The 17,646-nt window shown below is 44.6% G+C and overlaps 1 protein-coding gene across 1 annotated transcript in view; it reads left to right on the forward strand.

Annotated features, from left to right (window-relative positions):
• plekhh3 (pleckstrin homology, MyTH4 and FERM domain containing H3) overlaps nucleotides 1-14,646 on the forward strand; it is a 58,295-nt gene extending 43,649 nt beyond the window's left edge. The window contains 8 exon segments of the mRNA XM_080723736.1: nucleotides 2,156-2,169; nucleotides 2,172-2,362; nucleotides 2,831-2,962; nucleotides 2,964-2,968; nucleotides 5,807-5,927; nucleotides 8,370-8,870; nucleotides 9,800-9,991; nucleotides 13,639-14,646. Coding sequence (XP_080579862.1) covers nucleotides 2,156-2,169; nucleotides 2,172-2,362; nucleotides 2,831-2,962; nucleotides 2,964-2,968; nucleotides 5,807-5,927; nucleotides 8,370-8,870; nucleotides 9,800-9,991; nucleotides 13,639-13,806 — 1,324 coding nt within the window. The 3' untranslated portion in view covers nucleotides 13,807-14,646.
• Nucleotides 14,647-17,646: the final 3,000 nt, after the last annotated feature.

Below are 17,646 nucleotides of genomic sequence, written 5' to 3' on the forward strand. Positions count from 1 at the left end.
CACGAATAGTGATTTTTAGTATTCGAATTATTCGACCTCAAAGTATTCGAATAGTCGAATATTCGACAGGACTGGCCAAACTGTCAAATATTAAAGGACAATTCCAGAATAAAACATATTAATCCTTAATCAGCCTTTTATCACGTCTGTACATACCTGGTATGATGGATTTTTATCATAGTCCTTCCAGTTTTTACTTCTCCTGGACTCCTCAGATCTCTCTCCCACAGCCAAAACGGCGGTAAATTGTGGTCCTCCAAAAGCGCTAATTTTCACCGCTGCAAAGTTACTTTTTTCTTCATAAATCTGCTATTTATAGTTCCAAGAGAACCAGTAATCCACTGTTTTATCGCGGGTTGAGGGAAATGGCCGTTGTTGACATGATCCCAATAGTACTCACAGAAGAAGAATGAAGTCTTGCGTCTCGCGTGATTACCGCGTTTCCTTTAGCTTTTTCTTTAGCGCAAAAGAAAGCTTTCTCCTGGAGTTATTACAGCCAGTATGTACACAACAAGGCATCGTGGTATATATATAAAAAATAAGAAAGCAGAAGAATATAATCTAGTTAGTCTATTGATCGCTAGAATCTAGTAATATGACTGAGAAGGATTCATAACAAAGCATTTTAACGGACTTCCTGTAGTCATAAGGTAATTCTATTACCTTTATTTATTTTATTTTTTCCTCAATACATTTCTTCGATTTTATTTATTATTTATTTATGGAATTACTTATAAAATAACTTTGACGTGTATTATTATTTGTAAACAATGTAGGCTACAATATAATCACAAAATAATCGTATTTTCCTCAAGACATTCTGCAATGCCTCACCAAATAAACTTTAGGTAAAAATTACCTCATGACCACAGAAACGTGTCTTTCATGAGGTACTTTTTACCTAACGTTTATTTGGTGAGGCATTGCAGAATGTCTTGAGGAAAATACGATTATTTTGTGATTATATTGTAGCCTACATTGTTTACAAATAATAATACACGTCAAAGTTATTTTATAAGTAATTCCATAAATAAATAATAAATAAAATCGAAGAAATGTATTGAGGAAAAAATAAAATAAATAAAGGTAATAGAATTACCTTATGACTACAGGAAGTCCGTTAAATGCTTTGTTATGAATCCTTCTCAGTCATATTACTAGATTCTAGCGATCAATAGACTAACTAGATTATATTCTTCTGCTTTCTTATTTTTTATATATATACCACGATGCCTTGTTGTGTACATACTGGCTGTAATAACTCCAGGAGAAAGCTTTCTTTTGCGCTAAAGAAAAAGCTAAAGGAAACGCGGTAATCACGCGAGACGCGAGACTTCATTCTTCTTCTGTGAGTACTATTGGGATCATGTCAACAACGGGCCATTTCCCTCAACCCGCGATAAAACAGTGGATTACTGGTTCTCTTGGAACTATAAATAGCAGATTTATGAAGAAAAAAGTAACTTTGCAGCGGTGAAAAATTAGCGCTTTTGGAGGACCACAATTTACCGCCGTTTTGGCTGTGGGGAGAGAGATCTGAGGAGACCAGGAGAAGTAAAAACTGGAAGGACTATGATAAAAATCCATCATACCAGGTATGTACAGACGTGATAAAAGGCTGATTAAGGATTAATATGTTTTATTCTGGAATTTTCCTTTAAGTAAGCAAGAGGCGAACATTGTGAAAATAGCTGATCTACATGCTCACAACGCCTCGCAACTGCTATTTTCACAATGTTTATCTGTGGAAACGAGTCACATTAATACCTACAATTCCAAGTGCTTGTCAGGGTGGGGGTCCCCAGTTCAAATATGTTTATTCTAGAGGTCACTGCCTAAAAAGGGGTTGAGAACCCCTGGTATAGAGCATTAACAAAATTCATCCACCAGGGGCATTGACAACTCATTCTTATGACTTCCTATCTAGCCAAGCTTTATAAGATATATATATTTTTAAAGAGAACACAATAAAAAAAAATAAGCGAATATTCGACTTCAGTGAACAACGTCGAATAGTGACTTTGATATTCGAATATTTGGTGAATGCCCTAACACACACACTCTCTCTCTCTCTCTCTCTCTCTCTCTCTCTCTCTCTCTCTCCGTCTATTGCTGGGTACTTGGTTCTCACTGCAGTGTGTGGTGCTCCTTGCAGGGTCCAGTGCCAGAGCCAGAGTCTGAGATGGATAACTATGCGTCATTCATCGGCGAGGCCCTGGGGAAGACCAAGTGTCGGGAATGCGTGCCGTCCTGGGAGGAGATCCACATGCTGATGGGCAGACAGGAGATGCTGTGCACGGTGCACTACCCAGGGCCCGGATCCTGCCAACTCTACATTAGCTCCCACACCACTGCCAACGAGGTTGGGACACAACCTTTTTTACACCAGCACCTTCCCGTAAACACTCATGGCCTATTTTAGAAAAGCATTGGTTTTCGCCTATAATGACCGCCCCCAAAATGTTTTTTAGCGCTCAATATATTAACCCATTTAGACCTGAAATGCATCCGTGGAACCACTTTAACCATTTATTACATTTTTAACCTACGATTAGTTTTAACCCGTTTTTCACCCAGTGCCAATTGTCTAATGTTATCCTGGGCACTACACTCCCTCTGCCAACCTGGGGAGAGCAACAGACTGACCTCATGCTTCCTTCTATGCATTGAGGAGTCCAAGCCGCTTCTTTTCACCTGACAGGGGGAAGTTTTCCCCCGGCTGGATATAGATCTGCTATTTTTGAAAAACCTCTGAAAATGTGTGCAAATAAAAAAACATTTGTTAACTCAAATATTTCTTCCTCGGGGTCCCTGGAACAACCTTCACCAGGTGGTGCGGAGGATGCAGGAGAAGCTGGGTCTGCAGAGAGAGCAAGAACACCTTTGCGTTGTACGAACAGAATGCACTGTGGGAGCATCCGGTGCCCGGCGCCGCCCTCGTCGCCGACATCCTGACCAGGTTTGAAAAGTAAATGTCACTCTCCGAGACTCTCAAACTTTTCAAAGTTCAAGGTCTCCCCTTAACTCTGACTGTGTACAAATGAACGGGTTTAATTTGGTTCCATTTGTACACTGTCAGAATTACAGACTTGCATGGGTCAATTTAGACCCCCGTAAAGGAAACCACAGAGTCCATGGAATCCACTTTGAGAAGCACTGCTAAAAAATACAACACGGCAGGGATCCAAGAGGGTTTTACCTGTCACTCATACGGGTACAAGCAGCTTAACACATAGGGTGCCCAGGATTATTCAACATTTAATCGGCAGGTGCCCATGGCAACCCGCCATTTTACCTTCTTTTGAAGTCCTGTCAAAAAAGTAATCGGAGTAAATGTATTCCAAGTATGTCCTGTTTACTTTCACGATAGTATTTTCTTTCAGTCAGGACAGTTTTCGAACAATCGCGGGCATCAGTGCTTTTGTAACGGCCGGTAGAGAAGGCCGCGTTTTAAACATGAAGGTGATTTAAAAGTTTGATAAGGAGAAAAATGCATATTTGTGCAGCAGCGTTACACTGAAGTGAATGTGATCTCGATCTGGCTTCGAGTCCGCCGAAGTGCATCTGGCTTTGCGGGCGTCTATGCGAACACAACTGGCCTGCGTTCGGGGGAGGGAAGCCTAGGCGGGGAGGGTGATATTTGTCTCTGCACGTATTCCTACTGGCTGGGGTAGCACCTGCCGGCAAGGAGTAGGACTACACGATATGGACAAAATGTCATATCTCTGTATTTATGCCAAATATTTCAATATCAATACGATATACAATATTACCGTACACATTTGATATTCAATTTTTTTAAGTGTTGCAACGGTGAAAACTAAGCATAACGGGTGTAAAAAATGATTGGCTACAGTTTGGCAATAGCAGTAGGTAAAAAAAACAACACTTCAGCAGATTTAACCCCAAAACAATTGTACAGGTAAAACCATGACGAAACACACAATGTTGCTTGCCCAGATGCAAAAAAGAATACCTCTAGGTCTGCGTCTGTGCTAGGAATCCCAACTATCTGTCGTCAGTAGGAAGAATGTCACCAGAGTGGTTGATGGTGTATTCATCTTCCTCCCAGTTCAAACTCTCATGCCAGGTTAGCCAGGATAGGTTAGGGTTTCTTTTTTCTTTTCTTCCGTTAGTCAAACATTGGCGCCCTGCTGGGAAACTGGACCTGTGTCACCGTTGTCTATCAGCAGCAGTCGCACGTCGCTGCTGCATGGCCCAAGGTGACGCTGATGTCATTTGATTGTGAAAGGCAAAGGCTCCAGTGTTGGCGATAAGGGCCCCTGGCTGGAATGAAAGAGATCAGTGTTTTTCTAAGGGGCGTGTGTGTCTGCGTCCCAGCGGCGCTGAATGACAGGGCAAACATGAAACTCAGCAAGCTGCCTCGTTACTCATCGGCCATGTTAACACACAGCGATGACGTACTGTCAGGAAGTTATTTATACTCCTTCGCACAACCCGACTGAGTATAAATTAAGCTTTTACTGTGCATGTTTGACATTAGTACAGTATCTTAGTGGGGGGTTCCTTGAAGGGGGTCCTTAAAAGTCTGTAACTCTGCGAGTGTACAAATGGTCCATTTGGTTCCATTTGTACACACTCAGTGGTATTTGGGGGGGGGGGGGGGTTGAAATGTAAAGGTTTTGAGGAACACTGCTGTATCCAACCCTGTGGGCCCTCAAATTATTTTGGGGGGTCCCCAGATGATTAACTTAATGTACAACATTATTTTGGGGGGTCCCCAGATGATTAACTTAATGTACAACATTATTTTGGGGGGTCCCCAGATGATTAACTTAATGTACAACATTGTTTTCTCACTCAACATTAAACAAACCAACACGTGTATAGAGGGTATCAGCACATCTAAATGACAAATTAATCATTGGCCAAATTGTCAAATATTAGAGGCAGAAATTGTGAAAATAGTAGATCGACATCATGCTCACAACGCCTCGCAAACACAAGGCGTTGTGAGCATGTAGATCTGCTATTTTCACGATTGAACCGTGTTATACAAAACTAGCCTTTACCCGTTCAAAGATATGAGCTCCAAAATGATGTGCAGTGTGTGGGTTATGGGATGTGCACTGTGCACACAGTATATGAGGGATGGAAAGTAACTTTAACTGGTGCTTGCATGATAATATGTAGGAGCATCAATGTAAGAAATACCCGTTTCGTTTAATGGCTACCCCTCCCATTCCCCCCCCCCAGCCCACCCACCCACCCACCCGCCTGCGCACACACCCGCCTGCCTGCACACACACACCCGCCTGCCTGCACACACACACACACACACACACACACACACACACACACACACACACACACACACACACACACACACACACACACACACACACACACACACACACACACACACACACACACACACAGAGAGAGCTGGTTAAACATGTTGCCTCATGCTAGATGCAGAATAGATGTGCCTCATGCTAGATGCAGAATAGATAGTAGATACACCATAAAAATGCTAATATACAGTATACGATTTGTGAAAGTGACAAACGGGCTTCACAGTTATGTTAGGTGTGTTCATATGCTAATGGTGATGCGATTTCAGATCAATTGCTCCAGCCACTGAGGAGAAACGCTGTTTCAGACAGACAGACAGACAGACACTCACTCACTCACTCACTCACTCACTCAGACATTCGCAAAATTATAGTATAGATGTAATGCCTCAACTCTGGGGGTCCCCAGTTAGAATATGATTATTTTGGGGGTCGCGGCCTGAAAAGGTTTGAGAACCACTGATTTAACCCTTTCTGTCTCTGATCACCAGCTCCTCCAACAAAGAGTCGGAGCCCAGCTCCCAGTGGAAGCTCTGCTTCAAGCTCTACTGCCTGCTGGACACTGACGGCATCTCTGTGGACAGCATCGAGTACCTCTTCCTCTTTGAACAGGTAAATGAGGCAGAACCAAACCCCCAGACACCAGGGGGAAGGCTGAAGCCAAATTGACATGGTGGAAGTGCTCGTTCGTAACTTGGAGCCTCAGTGCGTCCACGAACAAACTATGACGCAAAACGCGCCACTTAGGCCTCGCTACGTCACATTTCACAACCGGAAGAAGGGGTGAAATGTGGCTTCATGTGCTGGGTGAGCAACTCGATACAAGTGGACGGGCGGGGATATCTGATGCACTCTCTATATTTATTATAACTCTGTGGGCAGAACACGCCTCTTCCTCTGTGAACAGGCAATGAGGCAGAACACCGCTTCTCTTGTCTCTGCGGATTTGAGAGACGGAGGTCTCGCAGCACAGGCGGTTGTTCCAGTGCCGATAATACGTTTTAATTTAACGGCCAATGCCGCCAATGACTCAATCCTCGTATTTCATTGCGTTGCTTGTTTTCTTTTTTTTTTTTGTGTGTGTGTTTGTGTTTGGTTTTTTCCACACTTAACAATGATTAAAGTCTTATGGGCCATAATTGTAATAAAACACAATGCTTTAAAAGCGTGACTAAGAGCACTGGTTGTTGCAGTGCAGAGGTGCAAGAGGACGCCAGCAATGGCTTCATTAGGCCTCTTTTTACTGAGGACTCCAATAAAAGAGTTATGGGACGGTGTTAAACAGGGCGGGGGAGGATGTATGGAGGCTATTACTGACAGACTGCTTTATTCCATTCTCTTCTCTCGCTCGCTCCTTCCCTGTCTTTTCTGTCCTTCTCGCCTCGTCGTGTGTGTGTGTGTGTGTGTGTGTGTGTGTGTGTGTGTGTGTGTGTGTGTGTGCTAAATCGCAAGAAAACACCAAACGTATAGTAGAATAGAGAAATAGACATTGTGAGGATAAGTTTCTCCTGGTCCTCACAACTACAAAAACGGCTGTTTTTATGGTTAAAGATTCAGAGATTGGAAAGATTCAGGTTAGTGTTAGGATTAGGCTTTTAGAGGTTAGTGTTAGGATTAGGCATTTAGAGGTTAGGTTTACAGTTTGGGGTTTGAGTCGATGCTGATTAAAGGCCCATTCCCACTGGGCGCGATAAAGATAACAATAATTATCTGACGTCATGGCACGATAGTGCGGAAAGTGATCCAAACGATATTGTTTACGGCTATCGCTGTCTTTATCTTTATCACTCCCAGTGTCCTCACAAGTAACACCTAGTAATACAGATGTCAGTGGTGAAAAAAGTACTCAAATGTTTTACATAAGTAAAAGTATCAATTCTGCAATATAGAAATACTCTGTTAGGTCTAGAGTTCTGGAATTCAAAATGTACTTGAGTAAAAGTACTATAGTATTGCCATAAAAATTTACTTGAAGCACTAAAAGTACAAAATGTTTGAAAATACCAGATACAAGCTCACGTGTCATGGTATAAAATATGGTGGTTAATGTATGTTTTATAATATTATAATGTATATATGCAAAGTAACTAGTAACTAAAGTTTTCAAATAAAATGTAGTGGTGTAAAAGTACAATAATTGGATCCGAGATGTAGTGGAGTAGAAGTAAAAGTACTGAAAATTGGAAATACTCAAGTAAAGTACGGATACCTCAAAATTGTACTTAACTCATTGAGTGCCTATCCCGAATTAGTTCGGGATATATGATCGTATCACAGGGTGCCTATCCCGAACAAGTTCGGGATATAAAAAAAAAAAAAAAAAAATTTTTTTTTTTTTTTTTGAAAAATTTTTTTTTGAATTTTTTTTTTTTTTTTTTGGACCCCATCAAATCTGGTGAACATGATTTCAATCGCGATTTTGCATGTTCCACCCCCATACAACCCCATCTAACATACAGGGCAGCCATTTTTGTTTACATTACATGTAAAACATAAGGGCAATTATCTCAAGAATGCCTGAACGGATTTCCAATCGGATTTTTTTGTTTGAAAGCTGTGAACAAACTGCACAAATCCACTCTGGATTGCATTGGATTTTTCAGAGCTCATTCTTCTCTGTTTTTTTCCCATGCATGAGGTGTGCAAGGTTTAATCATGGCTAAGTTGACGAAAATAAGGCTTCTAAAATGCTTGGTAGCCAATAGCTAACTTCAAGCTAACTTCATCCTCTTCCTGTACATGCAGTCATGCACAAAGGAAAGTGTTCAGGCAAGTCATGGCTGCAGGGCTTCTGCATATACCAGCATATCTCTATGGGATTTTCTCTGGCCACTGGGCGCCCTCTAGTGGTGAAAGGGGTGGCACTAAATGAGTTAAGTAGTACTTAGTTTATGCTTGAACTGTTGAAAAATAGCAGATATACAAGCTCACAGCGCGGCACTCTATGCCGCGCTGTGAGCTTGCAGATCTGCTATTTTCAAGTACAGTACTTACTAAATGTCCTTCACGTCCCACCACTGACTGGATGTGCGTGTGCATACCGTGTGCCCACAGTGCCATGAGATGGTGGTGCGTGGCCAGCTGCCTGCCTGTGAAGAGGACCTCCAGGCCCTGGCTGCCCTGAGGCTGCAGTGTGTGATCGGGGACTTCGGCACCCACTCCCCCTGCCCGCCTCTGGACGAGCTCTTCCCCGGCGACATGGTGGAGGCCCGCGTCCTCATGTCCCTGTCGGCGCCGCAGGCCCTGGCCCCGTGCCAGGTGGCGGCGCTGCCGAACGGGTGCCCGGCGACGCAGCGCGGCGGCTTCCCCTCGGGCCTGCTGGCGGGGACGCTCTGGAGCCACACGGCCACGGCGGCGCACAAGCAGAAGGTGGAGCAGGACATGCGGCTGCGCAGCCGGCTGAAGGAGGAGGGGGCGGCCATCTTGAGCGCCATCGTGGAGCGATGGAAAGGGCTGGCCGGCTACAGCCGCAGGGACAGCATGGCCGCCTACCTCACCATCGCACGGCAGTGGTCCGGGTTCGGCTGCACGCTCTACGAGGTGGACTTCTACATTGTGAGTATTAACCACTTGACTCATTGGTTGTTTACAGCCGAGGAAACCGAAGATTTTTCTATGTCTTTCACTGCTGGCTGCTTCTACCTGTTAACGCGGGCGCTAATCCTGTTCCCATTGTGCGAGATCGGACACTGCTATGCATCGTGTGTTCGCGTATTCCATCAGCTTCTCATATCCATAGAAATTTTGAAAATTGATCAATCCGTTCTCCATCTGTAAGCCGTGGTGTTTACACAGAAAGCTAACGGACCGGAATAGAGGACGGACCATCCGCTTCCGGTGTGCCACCTCAATGTTAATCGTCCGCTCCATAATGTGTCCATGTAGAAACCGATCCCGGAGCATTAGTTCCGGCCTATAAATAAAGCCCTACAAAGGGGTATTTTTTTGGGCAGCAGTTGTGTTAAAGGGATAGTTCATTACTCACCCCATGGAGACTTCAGCTCATGGATAGCTTTAGTTTTTGTCACATTCCTAAGCCATTATTTTGATGACCAGCAGTGGTTCCCTATGGAGACACAAAGAGCCTCCTTTGTTGCCTATGGTGACACAAAAAGTCTCCTCAAATTATTGGCTTAGGAATGTGACAAAAACTAATATCAATATCCATGAATTCAAGCCTCTATAATTGGTAAAAGGTACTTACAATATACGTAATTCATACAGTATTTTTTCACTCTCTATCAAATGTCTTTGCCAAAAAATAGCCGATCTACAAGCTCACAACGCGTCGCGACGCGTTGTGAGCTTGTAGATCTGCTATTTTTTGGCAAATGTTCCGCCCCAGGATAATAGTGTTGATCATCTCGATAATATCGTAAATCGTGATTTCTTTGGTCACAATAATGGTGATATGACATGTTCATATCGTCCCATCCCTAGTTGAGATGGACAAGCTAACGCCTCTGTTCTCCCCGCCCCTCCAGAGTTCGACGGGGAGTTTTTCCCAGAAGCTGTGGCTGGGGGTGGCTGCTACGTCTGTGTCTCTGTACCGCCAGGGAGAGGCTGAGGCCCTCGAGTCCTTCCCGTACGGCCAGATCTGCTCTTACGGCGTCTCTGACAGCAACACCTTCAAGATCACAGCTGGAGACCGCGATCTGCTGTTTGAAACTACCAAGGTACAACATAGTGGTTTGACCACACCCAACTTCCCTTTTCTGGGCAATAGGCGAACATTCAGCAAAAATAGAACACAATATTGTCCCTGTCGGGCAGAAACCTTGTATCTCCAAGTTTCAAATGTGTATGTTTTTTTGTAATGTAAAGCTCTGCTTCATCATACAAGACTGTCCCACAAAGCTAGTGAAAATAGCAGAACAACAAGTACACAATGATGCAAGGCGTTAGGTGCTATGTTCACTAACGTAATTTTCAAAATGATAAATACAAAGCGAACTGTTTTGGACATACAAGGTTTCCACACGACAACAACGATATACAAGCTTGAGCTTGTAGATCGGCTAAGTAAGTGTAACTAAGTCTAACCCTAACCCACTATATGAATGAAATCGCTACATTACACCCTGTTCCATGATCACAGAGCACAGAAGCAACAGATAATGGTGATCAACAAATATGTTGAGTTTATAGCACGCCCGGTTACCTATACAACTCAAGGTACTGACATTCTTTGCTTTAAGTTATGCAATGTTGACGATAGAAGTGAGGTTAGAATATAATAGAGGCTCAAGGACAAACCAGAGGTGACAACAGGTCTAACATTGACCCCCGGTTGCTTCGGTCCATAAGGCACTGGTTCTTGGGGTACGGGAACCCCCAGGGGTCCTTGAAAGGATTACAGGGGGTCCCCAGCTAAATCATTGATAGTTAAGAACCAAATGGAACTTTCTTAAAGCTCTGTAACCCAGAGAGTGTTCAAATGGACCCGTACTCTCTCTGAGTTGGTCCATGACTTGATGCATACCAAAAGAAAGGGAGAGAGTCATTGCACTCTGCAGTGCACTTTGCAGGCAGTGTTCTCAACCTTTTCAGGCCGCGACCCCCAAAATAATCATATTTGAAATCGGGGACCCCCCCACCCTGACGAGCACTAAGAGTTGAGGCATTCCATTTTGTATAACATGGTTCTATTGTGAAAATAGCTGATCTACATGCTCTACAGCATGTAGATCAGCTATTTTCACAATTTCTGCCTCTAATATTTGACAATTTGGCCACTGTTTAATTTGTCATTTTAGAGGTATCTATACACTTCAACTTTATGTTGGTTTGTTAACTGTTGAGAGAGAAAACAATGTTGCACATCAAGTTAATCATCTGGGGACCCCACAAAATAATTTGGAGACCCACAGGTTGAGAACCACTGCTCTAAAGGTGAGGTGACTCTGCACAGTGAGCACTGAGTGTAGTGTAGTTAGCTGCGTGGCCTGGAGGCCTTATCACCACACTGACTTCTGCACAGTCACTGAAAGAGGCACGCTGTCTGCCGGTGATATTTCACCCCCGGCTCTGTGACCCACTTTAAAAACACTCATTAATTTGGTCTAAAAAAGAGAGCACACAACCTGTGCTGCTCTCCTAACCGACCTTAACCACCAAGCATCTCACTTCCTGGCATTAAATGGCAACTGGGGGTGAGTTTTATTGCAGTGGTAGGATTAGAATATCAGCCAAAACATTTCTCAGAAACCCGGATATTCTTCCAAACAGACTTTTTTTTTTTTTCTTCAGAGGAGAACAAATCATCCCTTTCACTGGGCAGATTTGCTTGCATCGTCCCACGTGGAACAAAAATCCCTCTGTGATCTCTGGCTGGCACAAAAGTAGCTTTTATTTATTTATGGGTGCAGACGGACAGGCCAGTCGAGGGGCAACGCAGAAAGGCACCCAGCTTTAACCACTGGTGAAAACAGGCAATCTACAACGCATTGCATCGAGAGATGGTATATCTATTTTAGAAAATTCTGGACAATGACACCTAGGGACGCTAAGATTGAAAGTGGTTAATGAACTTATGGACTCACATAGCTCGGCCGGGGAGGGGGGGTGTTATGTCCTGAATGAAGGGTGAGGGGAAGGTTAGCTGTAGATATAATGTTACAAATGAAGAGTAGCTGAGGGTCGAAGCTTGGGGTGAGGTTTTAACACAAAAGAAAAGATAAAAACAGAAACACTCAAAGCAACAAAAAACTGAGCTAGCCAGGAAGAGCCTGTGTGTTACTCAAAATGTCACTGCATGAACTACGTAGAATCCTCTTAATGGGATCTATTGGGTGTGCACAGAACATTCTTCTCTATTTTATTCTATTCACTCATGTTTAGGGCTAGGGTTGGTGGGCTTTGTGTAGTTGATAACCTGCAGTGTTCTCTCGGGATCTGGTGGTGTGAACACGCAGCCAGAGACTCTGCAGGCTAGTGCTGGGATAGCATGGTGTAGCAGAGACTCTACAGGCTAGTGCAGGGATAGCATGGTGTAGCAGAGACTCTACAGGCTAGTGCAGGGATAGCATGGTGTAGCAGAGACTACAGGCTAGTGCAGGGATAGCGTGGTGTAGTGCCGAGAAAAAGAACTTCTGGGAACTCAGATTGGCGTGGTGTAGCAGAGACTACAGGCTAGTGCAGGGATAGCATGGTGTAAAGTAGATTCCTGGGACTCTGTGGGTTCCTTTACAGGGGTCTAAATTGACCCATACAAGTCTGAAACTCTGACAGTGTACAAATGGAACCAAATGAACCCGTTTCGGGTTCATTTGGTTCCATTTGTACACTGTCAGAGTTAAGGGGAGACCTTGACATTTGAAAGTTTGAGAAACAATGGGTGCGTTCGGAAATGCGCACTCAACACACTGGTGTGCCATGTTGTCATTCGTTTATTCGGTGCACTTGGTGCGTTGTCGTTCGGAAATCCAGTGCGCACTGAACGACCCTACTCAGAAGATGGGGTTTGGTGGTGTGGTGCGTCTGTGCGGTGTTTTGATTGGTTGGTTTTCATGGCCATGTCTTGAGCGCTTCTCAGCTGTGAACAATGGCGTAGGAAATAATAACAAAATGCACCATTTGCTGCTTTATTGGTCCTTTGGGCTTTATTGTTACACACGCATTAACGTGTAAACTAACAGCAGGTAGGGCAATGTGATGAATTAAATTACCTATCAATAGCAACGTTACGTTAGCAACTGCTGCTTTTCAGAAAGTTCTCAGACTGAAAAAGCGCACAGCTGCCTCTTAACTGGTTGTTCGTAAATAAGCCACACTGAATGCACTCTACAACATCACCGACCACTGCACTCACTACACTGACCACACACCCTGTGCGCATTTCCGAACGCAGCCAATGGTGTAGCAGACTCCACAGACTAGTGCTGGGATAGCGTGGTGGTGTGTTGTCGTGCAGCAAGCATGGCATGACGGATAAACAAATTAAATGGTTTGCAATGGACCCTCCATGATTTACACAACAAGCACGATAGCATGGTAACCACGCTAATGTAGAAATGCACTCACGCAATGCTACGTTTTAGTTGATTGTGTGTGTGTGTGTGTGTGTGTGTGTGTGTGTGTGTGTGTGTGTGTGTGTGTGTGTGTGTGTGTGTGTGTGTGTGTGTGTGTGTGTGTGTGTGTGTGTGTGTGTGTGTGTGTGTGTGTGTGTGTGTGTGTGTGTTCTTCAGAACGTGCCATGACACATCATCACATGATTATTTCTAGAGCTCTCTTGTCTTTTCCAGCAGCTGGATGACATCACAAGCCAGACACTGAGATGGATAACCATCTGACTTCTCTCTCTCTCTCTCTCTCTCTCTCTCAGTTGACTGAGATCATGCAGCAGATGAACGCCTATTTCAGCGCCATCCGTCGGCAGCGAGGAGGCAAAGGGGAGGAGGTGAGCCTCTCCATCACGGAGAGCACGGAGGTGGGCTTCCGCCACCTGGGGCCGACGCCCACCCTGCTGGAGCTCCCCTCGCACCAAGTGTGAGAAGCGGCGCACGCCGCCGCCGCCACCGTGTATACCCCTCTCTAGCCCCGCCCGCCTGCCCGCCAGCCTCACCAACACCCAACAGTCCTTCCTATATCCCTCCACACAAGCCCCCCTCAGGACCCCTGCACCACCTCCTCCTCCGCTGGGGGAAACGGCACAGCAGCCAAAACAAAGAGAGGGCTGTTTTCACTCCCCCCGCCCACCCACCCACCCCCCACCCGTGAAAATAAACCTTGGCGAGCTTTCCGACTGAAGGAGCCCGGGCGAGGAGGAGGAGGAGGAGGAGGGAGAACGAGGGGTTTGTGGGGGGCAGGGTGGGGGGGTTTTGGGGGGGGGGAGAGAGGGGTCTTGTTTTGCAAAGCGAGTGAGGCCAGAAAGCCACAGAAACCAATGTGGCTGCTGATGAGGTGTCACACACACCCCGCCGCCCCCGTCCTGTCACGCAAGCCTCCGCTGCCACACATGGCAGCCTCCTCCTCGCCCCCCCCCCAAAACCGACAGCAAACCCCCGGGACAATGTGAGAGATTGGCACGGACCATGATGCATTGGGGTAGGGGAGAGAGAGAGAGAGAGCGAGAGCATTTGCCGTGTGAAGGTATAGCTCAAGAGTGAACACTGAACACTACTTCTTCCCATGTCTCTTTCTGTTTCTCAAAGGGTGCCATGTTTGCTGTTTTTTTTTTTTCACCTCTCCTAGAACAGTGGTTCTCAACCTTTTCAGGCCGCGACCCCCAAAATAATCATATTTTAACTGGGGACCCCCCCCCCCCCCCACCCTGACGAGCACTAAGAGTTTAGCCATTACACTTTGTATAACATGGTTCTATTGTGAAAATAGCCGATCTACAACGCCTCGCAACTACATGTGAGCATGTAGATCGGCTATTTTCACAATATCTGCCTCTAATATTTGACAATTTGGCCAATGTTTAATTTGTCATTTTAGATGTATTAAAAAGTCCTTAAACTAAATGTGCAAATTCCCTCTATAAACCTAAACCGTATGTTGGTTTCGTTTACTGTTGAGGGAGGAAACAACGTTCCACATTAAGCTAATCATCTGGGGACCCCCCAAAAAAATAATTTGAGAACCACTGTCCTAGAAGGCGGTCCTTCATGCGCTGCTGGAAGAGCGGTGAGAAACGCTCTGGTGTCACGCACCCCGTCCATGACTCTTTCCTCTCTGACACGCTCACTCACTGACTCACCCACTCGCTCACTCCCACACTCGCACGCCCTCACGCTGACACGTTTGTCGGAGAGAGAGAGAGAGAGTGAGCGCTCCGTTTTCATAAGACCCCAGCCAGGGCTTCTATTACCTGGAACTGTTGATGCAGCAGAGCCATGTGAACTTGAACTGGAAACAGATGTTGAGTTTCTGTAGCTAAGTCACTTTGGCTGCCACGGCCGGTCATATGGACTCTTCCCTCTGGGATTATCATTTGTGTGTGTGTGTGTGCGTGCGCACGTGCACGCATGTGCGTTTGTGTGTGTGTGAGAGAGTGTGAGTGAGATAAAGGATGGGAAACCGTTTCTTGGATGGGACATTCAGGATCTGGGATAATTCTGTTTCACAGAAACCAAGGGCTTTGGGGCTCTGTCTGCGTTGTTTCCAGCAAAACGCTCCGATCGGTCCCTCATTGTGCTGCTTGTCTGTCTGAGCTGTAATCCTCAACATAAAACTGTCTCTACTTTGGCTAACACTTGATTTGCTCAGAGCGTTCATATGTCTGTCTGTGTGCATTTATCAGCTAGTGTGGTGATCTTTCACTTGAAAACGACAGGTGCTTTCCCCATTCACTTCTTGTTCCCACACGTTACGTATTTTGGCGTAAAATGGAGCTGTTTGTAAGCAGCCTGATTTATACTTTGTTGTACGATGGTGTCGAAAATACCCGATCTACAGTAGCTTTTAGATTGGCTATTTTAGGCGAGCGACCCTGAAGCCTGCTCTACAGAAGTCTCGGGATGGGTGCTAGACCACTGGAGGGCTCGTCTGATGACGACCTAGAGAAAGAAACCGACGTACGACAAAGTATTAATTCATTAAACATTTAAAATGACTATATTAGATCCACATCTCTCCATGCCATTTACACACGATATTCTATTAGGCCCATTGATGTTCCGGTAGTGTTTATTTATGTAACACTTTGTGACATTGTAAAAAAAAAAATCAAATTTCTTTTTTGTGTCCTTTTTTAAGTCTTAAATGCGGACCTAGGTGCATTTTATTTGGGGTTTGCTTTGTTTGCCTTTTAGATATGAATCCTGTGTAGCCCCCCCCCCCCTCCCCCCTCGTCTGTGAGGAAATGGTAGAGTGCCTAAATGTGTGTTTAAACTTTTTGGGTGTATGACTTTATGGTTGGTTTATTCATGAAGCCAAAGTTTTGCCATGTCATTGGTTTGAGTATGGACCAAAGATGTTTTGTATAAGCTTTTATTAACAAGAAATGCCCAAAGCAGCTAAGAGCCCCGAATAGCCATTTTTACGGAATGGAATCTGTCATCACTTTTTCTTTTTCATAGACTCTGGTAAGACTTTCTGCAAAAACATAAAGACGGCCCAGTCTGTTATTGTGGTAGGTGATTGTTTTGAATCCTCAGGACTTTCTAAGGATCATTTTGTAATACAGTGAGTTTACTTCCCCTGAACCAGACTGACTGTGGTCTTCTCAGCATTGAAGGTCTTGACAAGTCGTTGCACAGCCAGCCCTGTCTACTGCCTACACGCAGGCCCTTTCTTTTTCTACTGCAGCTGCAGGCAGCTCTGAGCTACATGTGAAGCCCAATTTACACAATGTTGTATGACCATGGCACTCGCCAATTTTTTTTTTCTTTTTTTTTCATAATCGAGTTCATACAATGAAGTGTAAACTAGGCTTAAGTGAAATAGAAATCAAACTGCAGATGTTGTTGCTTTGTATTAAGCTTTGTTTGTACGTTGCATGGTACCTTTTTACGTAACGTGTGTATAGTTAATTGCACTATTTTTATTTTGACTAACTTGGAAGTGCAATAAAAACTATAAATACTGTATTAAAGTCAGCACCATTGTACCATATTTATCCTTGCTACTATTATTCAGATTCATTCCTTGTTTTTTTGTACAAAAAAGGGTTTTGCATAAGATGAGTCGTCGTACGATGGTGTCATGGGCCGTAAATAGCAGATCTAGAAGTACACAAGGCCTCACATCAGTGACCCGTTGTGAGCTTGTAGAGTAACGACGGCGTGCAAATCTGATTAAAATCATTTTGTACTCGCTTCAATTGCGTGAGTTTAGTCAAAATAACACTAACAGGGTATTTTCACCCGTTTGCCATCAGCCATGTCCACGGGGGGGACTGAGTTACTAGGGCCCAAGGTGGAGGGGCCCTAATTATTTTATACTTTAACTATTGAAAAATAGCAGATATACAAGCTCACAGCTCTGCAAGCTTGTAGATCTGCTATTTTTGAAAAGTCGTGAAAATGTGTGCAAACCTTTGAATATATGTATTTTTTAAGCGAACATTTGTAACTCAAATTTTGCTTCTGGGGGTCCCTGGAACTAAATATTTTGAGATGGGAAACATACGTTTTTCAAAAAACCTCAGAAGGATTTGAAATATTCAAATACTTGCAGCACTCGGTGCCACGCTGTGAGCTTGTACATCTGCTATTTTTCAATAGTTAAAGCACAAAATAATGCGTAATAATGCGTTCCCAGTCTAAATGGGTTAAACCCCCTCCCCCTATGAAGAACATTCATGGGGGGCCCACAGTGAATCCTTGTACCCTACCCAGGGCCCAGAATTTGGTGCGACACCCCTGATCACAATGGTGCATGTCCC

Source organism: Nannobrachium achirus, assembly GCF_963921795.1.
Source record: "Nannobrachium achirus genome assembly, chromosome: 4".
Taxonomy (NCBI): domain Eukaryota; kingdom Metazoa; phylum Chordata; class Actinopteri; order Myctophiformes; family Myctophidae; genus Nannobrachium; species Nannobrachium achirus.